The sequence below is a fragment of the Amblyraja radiata genome, chromosome 10 (genome assembly GCF_010909765.2).
Source record: "Amblyraja radiata isolate CabotCenter1 chromosome 10, sAmbRad1.1.pri, whole genome shotgun sequence".
Taxonomy (NCBI): Eukaryota; Metazoa; Chordata; class Chondrichthyes; order Rajiformes; family Rajidae; genus Amblyraja; species Amblyraja radiata.
The window spans coordinates 14,573,922-14,591,371 of NC_045965.1; the positions used below are offsets into that span (position 1 = coordinate 14,573,922).

Here is a 17,450-nt window from a genome sequence, read left to right on the forward strand (position 1 = left end):
GTTGTTACTGATGTATAAGGATATCAGTAATTCCTTTGCCTAAATCGTTAATTTCTGGGGCACCTTCGATGGCATGGACAAGCTGGGCCAAAGCGCCTCTTTCCATGATATATGATTCCATTGTGGATCTGGCATCATACATAGATCATAGGGGGTAACATTTAATTTTCTTAAGATCAATAGTGGACTTAATTATATTTTTCAGGACAACCCAGTAGGTATCATGATATTTATGGTAATGTATATTTGAATTCAAAATATATTGAATGAAATAAATGTAACTTGTCAGCTGCTCCACTGTTCAATATTCCCTGAACTACATAACTTTAGTGGAGCACTTTAACAAGTATATTTCACCTAATTAAAAAACACATATGGAGCAGAAATCCATATGTGGGACAAACACCAGCACAAAACATTTCCTCCACCAGAAAAGATAAGATTTATAAAAGAAAATTATAGCCCAGTTGAATCTATACAATATATTTGAGCCAGTCTCACAATGTACCATTTATTGAACAGAGAATTTCAAACTACATTCTGTATTGTCACCTTTTAATACCATCGAAGTGTGCAAAGTCCCTGAGCATCTTCACAGATCAACTAAATTGTACCAATAAATTGAACTCATCCAGAAACACATACGACTTGAACAAGGTTTTACAATGATCTTTTTGATGGAGGATAGTCCAGAGAATTGTTGTTTTTATTTGGTTTCGTCTGACCAGGTAATTTCATAGTCCTTGTACACAGTCTTCAACTTTTCCACAGAAATGGAGTGATCTGCTTTCCCAAAACCCTAAAAGAGAGAGGGCATTAACATGAATTATATTTACTCTCATTGTGCATTACGGCTTCTGAAGGGTAAATCCAGCTGGAGTTCCTGCTCCAGTTGCCAAATAAATATGGATGTGTGTGAGTTTAGGATTCGTCACAGACTCTGAAGCCTCCATGATAAGGTGCCAGGGAAGCCACAGTTAACACAAGCCCAGGAGATGTTGCACTGAGGAGGAGATTTAAGTAATGGAGATGTCCTAAAGAATTTCACAGATCTGAACTAAAACAGATAGCAAGTTAATGAATGGGACATTAGCAAGTGTCTTAAAGCTAGTTCATAGAATGCAAGTTCTATTGTGTGATCTGGACTTAAAACCAATTGATATTTCAAATTGGCAGGATGCAGGAATATAAATTAGCTTATTACCAAGTTTGTAGCTCCATGCAACCATGACTTTTCAGTTTTGCAGCCTTTTGCAACCAAATTTTAAAACAGTAGCATCTTGTAGCTGACAAAATTATTCCTTAATCCAGAAAAGTTGTTCACTGTCACACCAAAACTGCCAACATGGTAAAATAAAAGAGTTAAGAGGGCCAGTAACCTCAGGGAACAGGAGCTTAAATTTAAAAAAATGAAGCCCATGCTTAGTAAAACAAAAGCAACTAAATGTACCCAAATTGAAACTCTGCGTAACCTTGCAAATGTCTGGGGGATGTTTAAGTATGGGGATAATGTGATATCTCTTGCTTCATCACAGGTAAAATATTTTCAAAGTCTAGTCCTCAGCACTGCACGTGACCAGCAACTCAACATTAACCCTCATGGAGAGCAAAGAACAGCCTATCTGGTCACGTACCAAAATGGCCAAAACAAGTTGGGCCGATGGGCTTGTTTGTGCGCTGTACAGAGGTTTGGCTGGGCTGAATGTCCCTTCATTTTGGGTTGTGGTGATTTATTGTGCTGACAATCCAGCAGAGCAATACAGAAAGGGACTACAATGAAGATTTAAACAAGGTATGCCACAGATCTGAAGCCCAGAGGGGATAACGGCCGACCATGAATTGCCAAAGCTAATGAGGTGGCAACTCAAAACCTGAGGTGTAAGAATGCCTAATACATTGCAGACATTCTTCGTGTTGGACAATGGCTTGGTTTTCACCAACTAAACAGTTCAAGGAATTTACACATGGACTTCATACCCGGCGTCACTTTGACCGTTGGGTCTTCGGCTAAGGCCTTTCCTCGCAATTCCTTAGCTGCAACCACATCAAGTTTCAAGGTGTTCCCAGCACAGAGTTCTGGAAAGATGCCAGTTTTCCACATTTAGCAGCTGCTGTTTGTATGTGTTGCTGGGAATTGACTGCACAGCACAAAATTCCGGGTTCTGGAACCACCGGATGACCTTCCACAAATCTGGCAATGGCACACATCGGGACATGATAGCAGTCTCATCCCTACTGAAGCTCCACTTCCCCTGGCTTTAGTTCAAAGCAAAGATACTCCTCTAGTATCTTTGGTTCAAAGCAGGGACAGCATTGGCATATGTAAAGCTGGTCTGAGGGTCAGCCTACTCACTTTTCCCCCTTCATGTTAATGCAGCACTGATGTCCACACAAAGGCAAACGCTTTATATTCTTTCCTGTGTAAGAAGGAACTGCAGATGCTGGTTTAAACTGAAGATAAACACAAAAAGCTGGAGTAACTCAGCAGGGCAGGCAGCATTTCAGGAGAGAAAGAATGGGTATGTCTTTCATTCATTGTTTTTTATCACTCCACATCACCGTCTATATCTATCGTTTCCCTTATCCCTAACCAGTCTGAAGAAGGGTCTCGACCCGAAACGTCACCGTTGCTTCTTTCCAGAGGTGCTGCCTGTCCCGCTGAGTTACTCCAGCTTTTTGTGTTTATATTCTTACCTTACTAGCTGCATGGACTGAATTAAAACCTAAAAGTCCATATAATTCAGAAATATATCAGAAATTAGTGAACTGCCCGAGTTCCTTCAACTGTGTTACTGCATTAGATTGCTCTCACTCAATGGTGAAAGGGCTGAAGCCATTGTCCTGCTGAATGATCTACCAGATGACCCATGATCTTCGACACTGGAACAGGCTGCTGATTTTAATTAACCACCTATTGTAGTCAATAAATAGTGAACTCAACACACTTCCCCATCATCAACTTTCCTGCACTAATTTCAGGAAAGAAAAGGAAGACAGCACACAATGGACATGCCGATATTGTTCTCTGCGTTCCATTCCCAACCTTAATTCCCAGGATATCACAAAGTACAGGCCTTCTTCGGAATGGAATATTATTTTCAAGGTGTAAGTGACTCTGTTTTCCCCTTCAGGAGTTGCAATAAGTACTCACCGTGGAAAGGCCAAACACTCGGATTTTCTTCTGCTTGCTGTTGTGATCAATCTTTCCTCCACCCAGGCACTTGCAATCCAGCTCCAGTTTCTCCATTTCAGAAGTCAGCTTTTCAAAGATGTGATCTGGAGAAGACGAAAGGACATGGTTTATAATTCATCTAGTGTCACTACTTTCAAGTAAGCCTCTAGAGTTTGTAGATCCAAACCAAAGTATTTATGAAACTAAAATTACATGCAGGATTGATGATAAAAAAAACCATGTTCTCTCACTAATCATACAATAACTTATTTTAGGTACAGTGTGGAATCAGGCCCTTTGGCCCACCGAGTCCACGCCGAACATCAATCATCCGTACACTAATTATGTGTCCTACACACTAGGGGCAATGTCCAGTAGCCAATTAACCTCCAAATCTGCACGTTTTTGGAATGTGGGAGGAAACCGGAGCACCAGGAGAAAACCTACGCAGTCACAGGGAGAATGTACAAACTCTCCACACAGACAGCACTCGAGGTCAGGATTGTACCCGGGTGTCTGGTGCTATGAGGCAGCAGTTCTATTACTGTGCCGCCCCTAAATGCTCAACCTAAATACTTCAGTGAGATTGATGATTAATGAGGGATTGCAGTGTCACTGCCAACACATTTCAAAAAAGATATAGGCAGGATTTTGTACAACCAATTCACAGCGTTTAATTTTTTTAACTTAAAAGTTAAAAATGGCCTAATGTGCAATTCACAACATGCATTTTGGCCTTTCTCAAGGGAATTCAGACAGTTATTCTTAAATCACATAATCTGTGTAGATTGATTTGTTTTAACCTTTTTTTTTTCAATTGCAACGATAGATTTGTGAATATTGACAGGATCAAGGAATATGGATGTATGGCATGAAAATAAGAGTGTGAGATAGAAGATCAGCCATCATTTTGAACAGGCTCAAGGGGTTGAATGAGTTAATCCTGCCCTGATTTCATTTATCCCATGTTTAGTGCCAACTATTTCCACTTTCTTAACATTATACCACCCTGTGCTTTCTGCTTTCCTATATTCTAAAAGGATTAACCTTCTAACTACATCCTACTTGCTTCCGACCATGAATGGATGTCATTCCAAAGGTTGTAGAAGCTTCATAGAAAAACAGTACAAGGAGTCCTGATTGACCAATTTTCTTTCATGCACAGCCTTAGACCGCGAGGTCAACGAGGGATAAAGAATAAAGATGCCAATCCCAACAATTCACTGGTAAATTGTCATGTTAAATGCGTGGCCAAAGTCAGCAAAGAAAAGAACAAACCCCTTTCCCAAGAATGTAACACAAGTGTCGCACACTGCTCCACCCAAAGCAACCCCACAATAAAAGTGGGGAATACTGGTGCTAAGGAGTAGTTCCGTCCACCAGGGTTTTGACTTAGCACTAATATGCCCACTTACCAAGACTTGGACATGGATGGGTGTCAGGGGCTATGGGGAGAAGGCAGGAGAATGGGATTAGGTGGGAGAGATATATCAGCTACTAAGTGGGACCCGTTGGGTCCCAGCATCACACGGGAGGGCTGGTCACCAATGCAATATTCCACCTATCCACCAATTCCAATATAGCACGTCAGTGGGGGGCTGTCTGTTGCGCTAGTATGGGTGTTGCGGGCCGAAGGTACTGGTTTCCAGAGGGCTAGTATAGACATTGTGGCAGCCAACTGTTGCAACAATTTTAAAAGCCAAGGCGACGCAAACAATTGGGCTGCAGCCACACCTGACAACCAAAATTCATTTTGTGAACACAAACTTTTTTAAAAAGGCGAGGCAAACAATTGGTTGCATCCAGCATGGATGAAGTTGTAACCTAGCTTGTTTCTCAGTTGCAACAAGTAGAACTGCCTAGCTCCACACATTCTTCTCGGCTGCTGAGCTGCTTCAGCCAATTATGTTCACAAAAAGAAATGGAATTCAGTGGACAATGTGGGAGATGATCTTGAATTTGCAGATGACATAGCTCTCCTTTCACACACACAGATACAAATACAGGAGAAGATGGACAGACCCTCATAAGCTGTAACAAAACTTGATCTTACACCCAATACAGCAAAGACTCAGGTGATGAGGATCCACTCCAAAACCAGCAAACCTATCCTTATGCACAGCACTGCTCTAGAGGAAGTAGAAACATTCACATACCTAGGCAGTGTGATGGACATCACCAGAGGGGCAGAGGCAGGCATAAAAAGTAGAATCAATCATGCTCGGGAGGTGTTTAACATGCTCAGGAAGATCTGGAGCTCAAAACACCTCAATCAACACCAAAATATGCATATCCTTAACTCAAATGTGAAACAGGTGATGCTGTATGGACCAGAGACATGGAAAACAACAAAACACACTACAAACAGGCTGCAAACATTCATTAACACCTGCCTTAGGATAATACTTAACATCTGGTGGAGAGACAAAGTAAGCAATGTGGACCTGTGGAAACGAATAAGCCAGGAGCCCATTGACTTACAAATTCAAAGGAGAAAATGGAGTTGGATTGGACACAACCTCAGGAAACCTGCCACGACATCACCCGGCAAGCCCTGAAATGGAACCCCCAAGGAAAAAGGAAAAGAGGTCGCCCCAGGAACAGCTGGTGTCCAGACAGAAATGTCTGAGAGTGGGCTCAACTGGGTAAATCTCGAAAGAACTGCCAACAACCGAGTGAGGTGGAGGACATTTGTCAATGGCCTATGCTCCCTAGAGGAGCAAAGGGCTTAAGCAGAGAGAAGCTTAATTCATGATGCCAGTTGGAATATCACTACCCATCTGGCAGAGCTGGTATTTAATCCACAAAGGTTGGCCTCGACAGTTGCCAACTCTGCATTCTCCTGACATGCAAATAAATGCACAGGTCGTTGCAACTTATTGTGTGGCCTGAGATGTGATCAAAATGGGATCCACTGCATTATGTGATATAATTTTGCCGCTTTAATCCTTCACATCTTGTTAACACATTTCTCTCCTTTGATATCGCCTGAAGAAAGACTTTGAATAAAGCTGAAAGACAAATTCCATAAAGATACAGAAGTAATGGGTAAACATTTTCCCCTCATTTAGACAAATTTCACAAATAAATCCTTCCAGCTGAAACCCTCAACTGTGGGAATATGTAGTGGTAAATCGCAAGTGGGTTCCCTATGACATTCTAAAGGAAAACAATTAACTATGGGTTGTCATGGGTAGGGCTTTCATTTAGGATCAAGAATCTTCTCATAGGATTCTTAATCTCCGCAACAGGTGCCACATGTCCCTTCTAGACATTGCAGATGCCTCTGTGAAAAGTTACACGCGGTATCCTGGAAGGTCTTAGTCAACAAAGAACACTAATTGAAATCAACACACTGAATTTACGGCAACCTTAATCTCAATCTTGAGATATATTCATATTCATGGTCCTATCCATCTTAAACTTTTCTGCAACTTGTTTTTTTTGCTTTCCCAGTTATGTTGTAAAGTCTTTGACCTGAAACATTAACTCAGTTAGCTTTGACCTGTAAAGTCTTTGACCTGAAACGTTTATTTGTTCATGTGTGTATATATTTATATTATGGTATATGGACACACGTATCCTTTTTGTAGTAAATGCCTATGTTCTGTGTGCTGAAGCAAAGCAAGAATTTCATTGTCCTATACAGGGACACATGACAATAAACTCACTTGAACTTGAACGTTAGCTCATGCTGCCTGACGTTAGCTCATGCTAAGCATTTCCAGTATTTCTTTTTTTATAATTACTGAACTCAATGGTTCTCAATGCCAAACTGTAGGACCTCTTCCATCTGTTTTTTTTACAGATGAAATTACTTTATCAAACACATATAGTTTCCCTTCCCACTGTCCCTATAATTAAACTCAGGCTTGTTATCCCAGTGAGATTACAGCGTTCGGTTGTTCCATATTGTGACCCCTAGGCTGCTAAATAAGGCATGTAACAGATGGATTAGATCACCTGCCAAGTTGAAATCCTAACCCAACATACATGAACCATCCAATGCTTTATTTGGTCACTTCGTAACTGGGGGGGGGGAGGCTATCCTTGCACTCTGTACAATATTAAGCAATGCTGCTGCAACGGCAACCACACAATAACAGACAGAGCCTGTTGTTGTGTTGTCCAACTCAAACTGAACGATGTTAGTGTGATCCCCGGGCGCTGCTTGATGTTAACCCGGGTACAGGCCTCAGCACCGGGCCCGGGCGCTGCTTGATGTTAACCCGGGTACAGGCCTCAGCACCGGGCCCGGGCGCTGCTTGATGTTAACCCGGGTACAGGCCTCAGCACCGGGCCCGGGCGCACTGACTTACTGTGATACTCGGCGCTTTTGGTGCCCCGCACGATGTCCTTGTGCTCCGGCCCATCCCTGCGGCTCAGCTTCACCAGGATATACTTGAACACCCCGTCGGAGTCGATCTCCACATCGGCCACGCCGGCGAGAGCCGCCATGTCCCTGCGCTGCTGTTGCTGCTGTTGCTGCTGCTGCCGCGGGAAGGCGGCCGGACCCAGGCCCAGGCCCAGGCGGCGCAACGTGGGGCGGGCGGTGCGACAGAGTGACGCCAGCGCCGGCATTGCGCCGGGAGCGACCGGGCTCGATGGGCCGAGTGGAAGGCAAGGGGGGATGGGCCGAGGGGACAGGGGATGGGCCGAGTGGACAACTAGCGGCGCCGGGATCGGGCGGGCGGGAGGGGATGGGCCGAGTGGCCGCGGGAAGGTGGGATGGGCCGGGACGTGATGGGCCGAGAGGCCTCAGCCAGCGGGCCAGCTGTGTATGTATCTGGCGCCAGCAGCGTCCAGACGGCGGGAGGTGGGGTCATTGCACGCATGCAAAATATCCTGGATAAATAATAACTGGGACCAGGAGAGAAGCCGCCACTAAATGTAATAAAAAGGAACAGCAGGATGATGCTGATTTTAGAAGGGTCCCGACCCCGAAACGTCGCTTATTCATTTTCCTGCCTCACCCGCTGAGTCACTCCAGCATTTTCTGTCTATCCCGCCAATAAAACCTTTATGAGTAAAGGTTGGAAAATGCTGAATATCCAGATGCTTTTCCCAATTATATAACCGTTAACTCTCAGCTTTTTGAATTATCGATTTCCCCCCATTCCAGTATTTGGAAATCATACAGATGCATGTATGAGAAGTGAGTTTACTGTTATGGATTGGGGAGCCTCATTAAAAGCAAAGATTAAAAGCCATGGAAAAAGTTAACATGTCAGAAACATGCAGGTACAGGTACTGGGACCCCCATACAGCAAGTAATGGGAAAGCTAACAACGTTATTATTTATTGCTTGAGAAATCATACAGAATAAGGGAAGTTATGTGTAGGAAAGAACTGCAGATGCTGGTTTAAATCGAAGGTGGACACAAAATGCTGGAGTAACTCAGCAGGACAGGTAGCATCTCTGGAGAGAAGGAATGGGTAACATTTCATGTTGAGACCCTTCTTCAGACCTTATCTCATGTCTAAGTTATGCCTTAGTTAAAAAAGGATCTGGACAGGTGAGGTTTTGGTCAGGGCCCTTCTTCAGACTGATTGTAGTAGACGGGACTCAAAACATCACCTACCCATGTTCTCCAGAGATGCTGAATTACTCCAGCATTTTGTGTATTTTCATGTAAACCAGCATTTGCGGGTTCTTGCTTCTATGCTTTAGTTATATGGGATCTCAATGAGACCTTATCAGTTTACCATACTATGAACAATATTGCCCTCCTTATGTAAAGAATAGTCAGATGAAGAATTAAATGAGCTATAATTCACCACTTTCATCCCACCCTCAATCTGAACTACCTGTCTGTGGCCTCATGCATTTTAACAAGATCCAATGTAAGTTTCAGGAATAATACTGCATTTTTGGTCTGAGAGAGTTATAGCCAGTTGGACTTTAATATTAAACTCTCCGACTTTAAGTAACCCACTTACTGTTATCACCTGCTTGCTGTTACCCCACTCCCTGCTCAATGTCCGTGCTGGCATCAGTCTGGTGCATCACCCACCCGATATACTACTGCTTGGCTGCCGTCCTGCTGTAGTAGGGACAGCACAGTAGTGCAACGGTAGATCTGTTGCCTCACAGCGCCAGAGTTCTAGGTTTGATCCTGACCTCAGGTGCTGTTTATGTGGAGTTTACACGTTCTCTCTGTGACTGCATGGGTTTCCTCTGAGTGCTCTGGTTTCCTCCAACATCGCAAATGCGTGCGGGTTTGTAAGTTAATTGGCCTCTGTAAATTGCCCCTAGTGTGTAGGGAGTTGATGAGAAAGTGGATAGCATAGAACCAGCTTGAATGGGTGGACTCGGTGGGCTAAAAGTCCTGTTTCCATGTCCTTTTTGAGGATGTGACACGTAAAATGGATGAAGGGGAGCCAGTGGATGTAGTGTATCTAGAGTTTCAGAAAGCCTTTGATAAGGTCCCGCACGGGAGACTGGTAACAAAAATTAGAGTACATGGTATTGGGGGTAGGGTGTTGACATGGATAGAAAATTGGTTGGCAGACAGGAAGCAAAGAGTAGGAGTGAACGGGTCATTTTCAGAATGGCAGGCAGTGGAGAGTGGAGTACCGCAAGGCTCTGTGTTGGGGCCGCAACTGTTTACCATATATAGTAATGATTTGGAAGGGGGAATTAGGAGCAACACTAGCAAGTTTGCGGATGACACAAAGCTGGGTGGCAGTGTGAACTGTGAAGAGGATGTTAGGAGGTTGCAGGGTGACCTGGACAGGTTGAATGAGTGGCAGATGCAGTATAATATAGATAAATGTGAGGTTATCAACTTTGGTGGCAAAAACAAGGGGGCAGATTATTATCTCAATGGGGTTAGGTTAGGTAATGGGGTGGTACAGCGAGACCTGGGTGTCCTTGTACAACGGTCACTGAAAGATGGCGTGCAGGTACAGCAGGCAGTGAAGAAAGCTAATGGAATGTTGGCCATCATAACAAGAGGATTTCAGTATAGGAGTAGAGAGGTTCTTCTGCAGTTGTATAGGGCTCTCGTAAGACCACGTCTGGAGTATTGTGTACAATTTTGGTCTCCTAGTTTGAGGAAGGACATCCTTGTGATTGAGGCAGTGCAGCGTAGGTTCACGAGATTGGTCCTTGGGATGGCGGGACTGTCATATGAGGAAAGATTGAAAAGACTAGGCACGGGTTATTGATTGGGGACGATAAGCCATGATCACAATGAATGGCGGTGCTGGCTCGAAGGGCTGAATGGCCTCCTCCTGCACCTATTTACTATGTTTCTATGATCTAAAATCAAAAACTAAAGCACTCTTTCTTTTGGTCTATACATGACAAGCTTATTTTTGTTTAGTCTCTAGCTGAACTTGCCAGATTTTGGCTCAGTTTTTTACTCCCAATTTTCACTCCCAATTAGTACTGTCTGTCCAGCTGAGCAGGTCCCAGGTTAGCAACACATAACAAATACAGATAAGCATAATCTAAATCTAACTGCTGCATTAACCCATTTGGATTCACCATATCATACCTCTGCCATCCTTTCTGCAACTTAAAACTTAACTTATTTCCCTTTTCCAGTTCTAATGAAGAACCTCGCGCCTGAAATATTGATTCATTTTCTCTTTCCGCAACATGCTGTCTGACCATCTGGCTGTTTCCATTAATTTTGTTTGCTTTGGATTTCCAGCAGTTTAAGGGTTTTTTTCACAACTAGCTAAGGTTGAGTGGAGTCAGGACATCTTGCCCACTTCTTTGCTGAAATAATATCATTACACTGCCTCTACTGGTTCAGGTATTAGCTGCTGTGCAGGCACTGAAACAATCGCACTATGCAATCTCAGCCTGATCCTGATGGAACCTCGGGAATAGGAGGAGGAGCAAGCCTCTTAGTCATACGTCAACCCCACAACTGCTCGTAACAGCACTTTTTGTCTGTTATTACTCATTATTGCTCAATCTATTTTGCATTTAATTGTTTTCACTTTTTATTAAAAGATCATTCCATGAGCACAGGGTGAAATATTTTCCATATGATTTCTGATGAATATTTTCCATATGATTTCTGATGAATATTTTCCAGTACCTAGCGGGAATTCAAAAGCCCATATGGAGGATGTTTTCTTTTCAGGTTACTACTTTCTCTGTTTGTGTCATTCTCCTTTGGGACATCCTTCCCAACTCTGAGTTTGTTATTTTATCATTGTTTGAAGTTGTTCCATCTATTTAATAATTAAATAATAGGAATTTAGAGGAAGAAGATATTTCTCTTTTGCTGAAGCAGGAACTGGTTCTGAGTATTCTGGATATTATTCCCCACTGATCTACTTGTAGGCCGGTGACTGAAAGTGTAATCTGATGGGAATACAGTCCTGGCATGTTTTTTGTCCATTTTTGAATCTACTTTTTGGTTTACCTTACTGGAAACGGGTTCACAGATTGTTGTGTATTCCAAAACAAGAAATTCCACAGTAATATTTTATTTATCATCTGAAACTCAGATCTTAGCAAAAAAAAAGAAATCAAACACCAATTAATTATATAAAAAAACATTTTTACCAAAGATCAGATTCATACACTTACAATAACAATTGGATAAATTTAGAAGAAATATTTTTACTCTTCCTGTGGTCTTGATTTGTGAGAGCTTTATTGTCAGTTTAATGTGGCTGCCGCTAAATTTATTGTAATTTATACAGCCACATCTTATACAGCGGAATATAAATCAACCACATGCTGCCAGGTGTGGCGGAGGAGGCAGATACGATGGAGGCATTTAAGAGGCATTTAGATAGGTGCATGGCTATGCTGTGAATGGAGGGACACGGATCATGTGCAGGCAGATGAGATTAGTTTGTCTTGGCGTTATGTTTGGCCAGACATTGTGGGTTGAAGGGTTTGTTCCTGTTTTTTACTTTTATATGTTCTATGTAATAGGAGCTGCATCCAGTGTGTCAAATGCATTTGTTAGTAAAAGATGCATGCATTTTACTCAGTAATGTGAGACAATTAAAATCTGAAAGTAAAACATACAGGCAGTTCTGCTAGTTCAGTAGTTGCGTTGCTAAGAAACCTTGTCTTATAGGAAATCAAGTTGCAGAAAACAATTGCGAAAAAAGGGGGTTGGAGGCTAGAAAGTTTCAGACTCGCAACACCAAAATAATTTCTCCACAGGATTTTCAACATAGATCATTTTAATAGCTACAGCTTTATTTTTGTTACTGCAAGTGAAAAATACTTAAAGCTCCATGTTACATTTTTTGATAGAGCATCATTGCACAAAAGACAGTGGAAGCAATTCTTGTCAATTTCAGTGGCTATCCAGTGATAGACTGTGTTCTCAAGAGACAATGGGATTTGTTACTGCGGGATGGATAAGTGCAATTTTTTTACCCCAAGACAGCATTCTGTATGCTTGTCAATCTCCAGTCGTGTAATAACCAATGCAGCATGTATAATACACATAGAGATCCCTAAATATCAATTGTGTTATATCTGTGAAATTAAAATGTGTGATATGGCAGAACTACCTGTAGTTTATGGCTGAAACCTTGAACTCAGTCAATGTCTTCAAGCAATGTTGGTTCAGAGAAATAAAAGATGTTACCAGTTTCTGTCCTGGTCAGAGGCATATCGTTCATTGATTATAAGATTACAAATAATGAAGGAAAACTTAAGGTCCTTCTAGGCCTCCAGTGATATATCCTCATCTTTTTTTTCAATTTGAGAAGCAGTATTGTAAACAAGAAAAGAAAGAACCCTCAACTTCCAAGTAATCCATTTATCATGAGAGTGTTATCAATCATCCTTTTCTTATGGAGACACAAGAAACTGCAGATGCAGATTTACACAAAAAGACACAACATGCTGGAGTAACTCAGCAGGTCAGGCAGCTTCTCTGGAGAACATGGATAGATGCAGGAATCACAGAGGGGAGCAGTGAGAGAGGCGTCAATGGTTCAATGATTGAGGAGAATCTTCAGAGTAGGCATATCGTATGGAAATTTCATTTCAAAGTAGCATACCTTGAAGACGGTCGGAAAAAGGGTCCCACCCAAAATGTCACATATCCATGTTCTCCAGAGATGCTGCCTGACCCACTGAGTAACTCCAGCACTTTGTGTCTTTTTCTGTAAACCAGCAGCTGCATTTCCTTGTATCTCCTGGGGTGTGTGGCCCGTTGGTTTCTTTCCCCAGGCATCATGCGGCAGAGACATAGTTGTTTGGGTTGGAGGGGGGGAGCCTGGTTTGCCTGATAGACTGGGCTGCATCCATTACTCTACAGTTTATTGCAGTCTTGGGCAGAGCAGTAGCCATACTGAAGATTGATACTGATGCAGCTTAGAAATTGGTAAGGCATTGGAGACTTTCTAAATGTTCTTAGTTTCCTGAGGAAGTGAAGGCGTTGATATATGTTCTCTTCTAAGTACATCAAGACTATTTTGGCTAAGTTGTTTCTCAATCTGATGGCATAAATAGGTAGACAGACACGAATCACTGATCCTGCGCTGTCAGTGGAAGCTAAAGAGTGCACATAACTAAAGTGCAGCCTAACAACTTAAATCCTAAACCACAGGGAGATGTATCAATTTAAACAATTATTTCCAGCTACGGTACAAACTCACAAGGCAATTATGAGTAAAAAGACAGACAGAATTTTAATTATATGAGAATGGTACAAAGACAATGACATGTTAATAAGAATAACCAAGCAGAGCAATGAAAAAACGGAATCGCTGAATTGATAACCGAACAATCCCCAATATATCTAAGGAAAGCCTAGGTCCAGTGTTCTCTCTTGCACTCTCTTCAAAATGATGTAATAGATAATAAACACTGAGACTGCAACTACTGAAGTTAATTCATTTATTTCAGTGTCGTTTGCACAATCAGTTATTGTGCCAATATGTGGCAAAATATGAAGTGAAATACTGAGGGAAGATCCTATAAATGTTATCACAGGAAGAAGCTGACTAAATGATACACTAAATTCAGTTTGGCATTTATATAGTGCCATCGGATGTCATAAAGCACTGTAGCCGATGAGATATGTCTGGATTATACTTCTATCCTCGTGATGTGAAGTTTTTACAGTAATGAACAATTTAGTACCATTCAGATTATCAATCTTCACTTTCCTTGCACTTATCTCATAATCAGAAGTGGCAATTTTCTCCCTTTCAATTGTCTGTCAACAGGTTTTATCTTCTTCCAACAGTGCAAGCATTTGCAAACTTCCGTTGTCTGATTTGACATGCTGAATATCATTTGGTACTTCTTTAAATGTGGGAAGCTAAATGGTGATTGCCACAAACACCTTCCACCAGAGATCACTAGATATTAAACAGAGGCAATATCTGCTCATTTCCTTCCCTCCAGCAAAAGTGTTCAAGCACCTTTTAACATTACATCTCAGTAGAGATAATGAATCAAAGGGTCCCAACCCCAAATTTTACCCATCAATGTCCCCCAGAGTCGCTGCCTGATCTGTTGAGTTACACCAGCATTTTGTGGTTTTATGTCTCTAAGGAATCGCATTGTAGACTGCTCAGCTAAATGTATTTTAAACTATCTGCTGAAAACCATCTGGGGAGTTTTGAACATTAAGTCACATTAATAACAGTATTACAGAATCATGATATGTTGATGAATACTCTTGAACCTCTACAGTTGTATGGAAGGGAGCATATTGACAACATGATGGTCTGGTTCGGCAGCTTGCACACTGGGGAACGAAGGAGATTACTGAAAGTAATGGTAGACAAAAATGCTGGAGAAACTCAGCGGGTGAGGCAGCATCTATGGAGTGAAGGAATAGGTGACATTTCGGGTTGAGACACTACCCAGTTCATCAGAGGTACTGATCTCCCCTCCATTGAAGACCCTGCCTCAAAAAGGCAGCCAACATCATCAAAGACCCACACCACCTTGGCCACATTCTCATTTCACACCTACCATCAGAATTAAGGTATAGGAGTCTGCAAACCATCGTCACCATGTTCAAGAATAGCTTCTTCCCAACAACCATCTGGCTCTTGTACACTACACAACACTAGCCTCAACTATGAACTTCAATGATAGTCTTTGGTTGCACTAAGCACTTTAGGTTTATTTGCACTAGCATTGCGGTTATTAATTTAAAAACAAATGTTGATTATATATTATCTATGTATATTATGTTTACAGGCCTGTTCTGCTGCTGCAAATAAGAATGTCACTGTTGGTACTTATGACAATTAAATATTCTTGACTTTAGACTCTTGAATCTCTGACTTTGGTCACGACCCTGTTGAATTCTTAATTTTTAACATCAAATGCAGTTGAACTCTACAAAAGGAAATCTTGCAAAAAGAACAAATATTTTTTTTTCTGAATGTCATATTTTTCTCTCGAAAAATAATCCTGCAATATTTTGCTACATTAGAGCACTATATAAACATAAGTTAATATTCTGGTTGTTCAAGCACAGTTTCATCTTTGTGCATTAACCAAGCAATATAATTGATTAAAAAAACCCCAATAATATTTTATGCATTGAAATAACATCAACAAAACTGATTCTTAATAATTAGTAGAGATGCAAACATTGGTGTTTTCTAGCAACTATTATTAGAAACATAGAATGGTGCATGTTCATATTTCTTAGAATGTTGCATCTCTAAATGATAACATTATTTGGTATTTCAATACTTAATCCATTTGTTTTGTTCAGACAATCATTGTATGCGAAAGCCTCATGCTGTTTGTGAAGTAAAAATATTTTAGCATTCTTAAGCTTTGCACTTTCTGTCTGGCTGACACTTGTGATTTCCCACGTTCTTTGCGTCCTGTAATTAAGGTATAAAAGGTGATGAATTGTTTTCATTATTTAGCAGAGCTCATTAAAAATAGTGTTTAGATATAATGAGTAGAGCTCATTCATTGGAACCTAACAAGATGACAGTCAGTTTGTGGCTTTGCTATGTGTAGGAAGGAACTGCAGATACTGGCTCACACCGAAGATATACACAAAATGCTGGAGTAACTCAGCGGGACAGGCAGCATCTCTGCAGAGAAGGAATGGGTGACGTTTCAAGTCGAGACCCTTCTCCAGACTGAGTCGGGGAGAGGGAGACAGAGATACGGAAGGGCAAGGTGTGAAAACGAGAGATCAAAGGGGACAAATCATGTAAAATGTAGAATTACCTTATAGCGACAAACGTTCCTTCATTACTAGAAAACAAAAGCAGAAATAAATTCCTTATTATTATTTTTAAACATCTCGGTGTAATTGAACTTAGAACATTTAACATAGAAATGTAGAACAGAGGAACAGGCCCTTCGGCCCACAGCGTCTGTGCTGAACATGATGCTATGCTGAAATAATCATGTCTCTCTGCGCATGACCCATACCCTGTCATTCCATGTACATCCACGTGTCCATCTAAAAGCCTCCTAAATGCCACCATGGTTTCCACCTCCACGGCCGACCCAGCATCCCGTTGCAGGCACCCACCACCCTCTGTGATCTGCACATCTTTAAATATTGACCCTTTTTCCAATTCTCCAATTTGAGATAACTAACCAAACATCCCTTTCCTTCCCGGCCCCCCTTGTCCACCCTCTTCCCTGTGCCTCACCGAGACTCACACCACTTCCTCTCCCCCCCTTCTAAAAATAATTCACACACTTAAAATAAGCACACTTTCAGCTTCACCATATTCCATCACCTCTCCCAGCCTGTCATTCCTTGGAGAATTACTGAACCTTCCCATCAGTTCTTCCATTTGAGGATCTACTGCTCTGATTCTCACCTTCCGCCACTCTAGTCTAAACTCTCCCAAGCAGCATTAACGATATCCCTGCGAGGATATAACCTTCCAGTTCAGGTGCAACCCCTCCCTCTTGTTTAGGTCACCTCTGACCCAGAAGATATCGCAATGGTCCAAAAATCTGAAATGCCGCCCACTGTACCAACTACTATGCCACGCTTTCATTAGTCTTATCTTCCTACTCTCACTAGCATATAGCAAAGGGAATAATCCGAGCGTTACCACCCTCAAGGTCCTGCTTTTTAATCCTGTTGCCTAACTTCTTATAATCATTCCCCCATATCGCTCATCAAGACCTTCTCCCTTTTCCTACCTACATCATTTGTGTCAATGTGCAAAACAACTTCTGGCTGCTTCCCCTCCTCCTTGAGAGTGTTCTGCAGCCGTTCTGAGACATCCTGGACCCTGGCACCAGGGAGGCAACGCACCATCCTGAAGTCTCGTTTGCTGCCACAGAATCTCATTGAGAATATCCTGTTCTTCCCCCTAATTAATG

At 41.9% G+C, this 17,450-nt stretch overlaps 2 protein-coding genes across 2 annotated transcripts in view; both read right to left on the reverse strand.

Annotated features, from left to right (window-relative positions):
- Positions 1-487: 487 nt before the first annotated feature.
- LOC116977579 (14 kDa phosphohistidine phosphatase-like) lies at positions 488-7,970 on the reverse strand. Its single transcript, XM_033028130.1, has 3 exons — positions 7,492-7,970; positions 3,152-3,276; positions 488-799 (listed from the first exon to the last, which is right to left on the reverse strand). Exons 1-3 carry the CDS (start codon positions 7,751-7,753, stop codon positions 707-709), a joined length of 480 nt encoding a protein of 159 aa, XP_032884021.1. The 5' UTR covers positions 7,754-7,970; the 3' UTR covers positions 488-706.
- Positions 7,971-13,539: 5,569 nt separating this feature from the next.
- Positions 13,540-17,450, reverse strand: part of LOC116977583 (E-selectin-like) — a 36,973-nt gene continuing 33,062 nt past the window's right edge. Inside the window, exons 10-11 of the mRNA XM_033028139.1 lie at positions 16,329-16,355; positions 13,540-15,970 (exon numbers count right to left, since the gene is read on the reverse strand). Coding sequence (XP_032884030.1) covers positions 16,330-16,355 — 26 coding nt within the window. The 3' untranslated portion in view covers positions 13,540-15,970; position 16,329. The remainder of the gene's footprint in view (positions 15,971-16,328; positions 16,356-17,450) is intronic.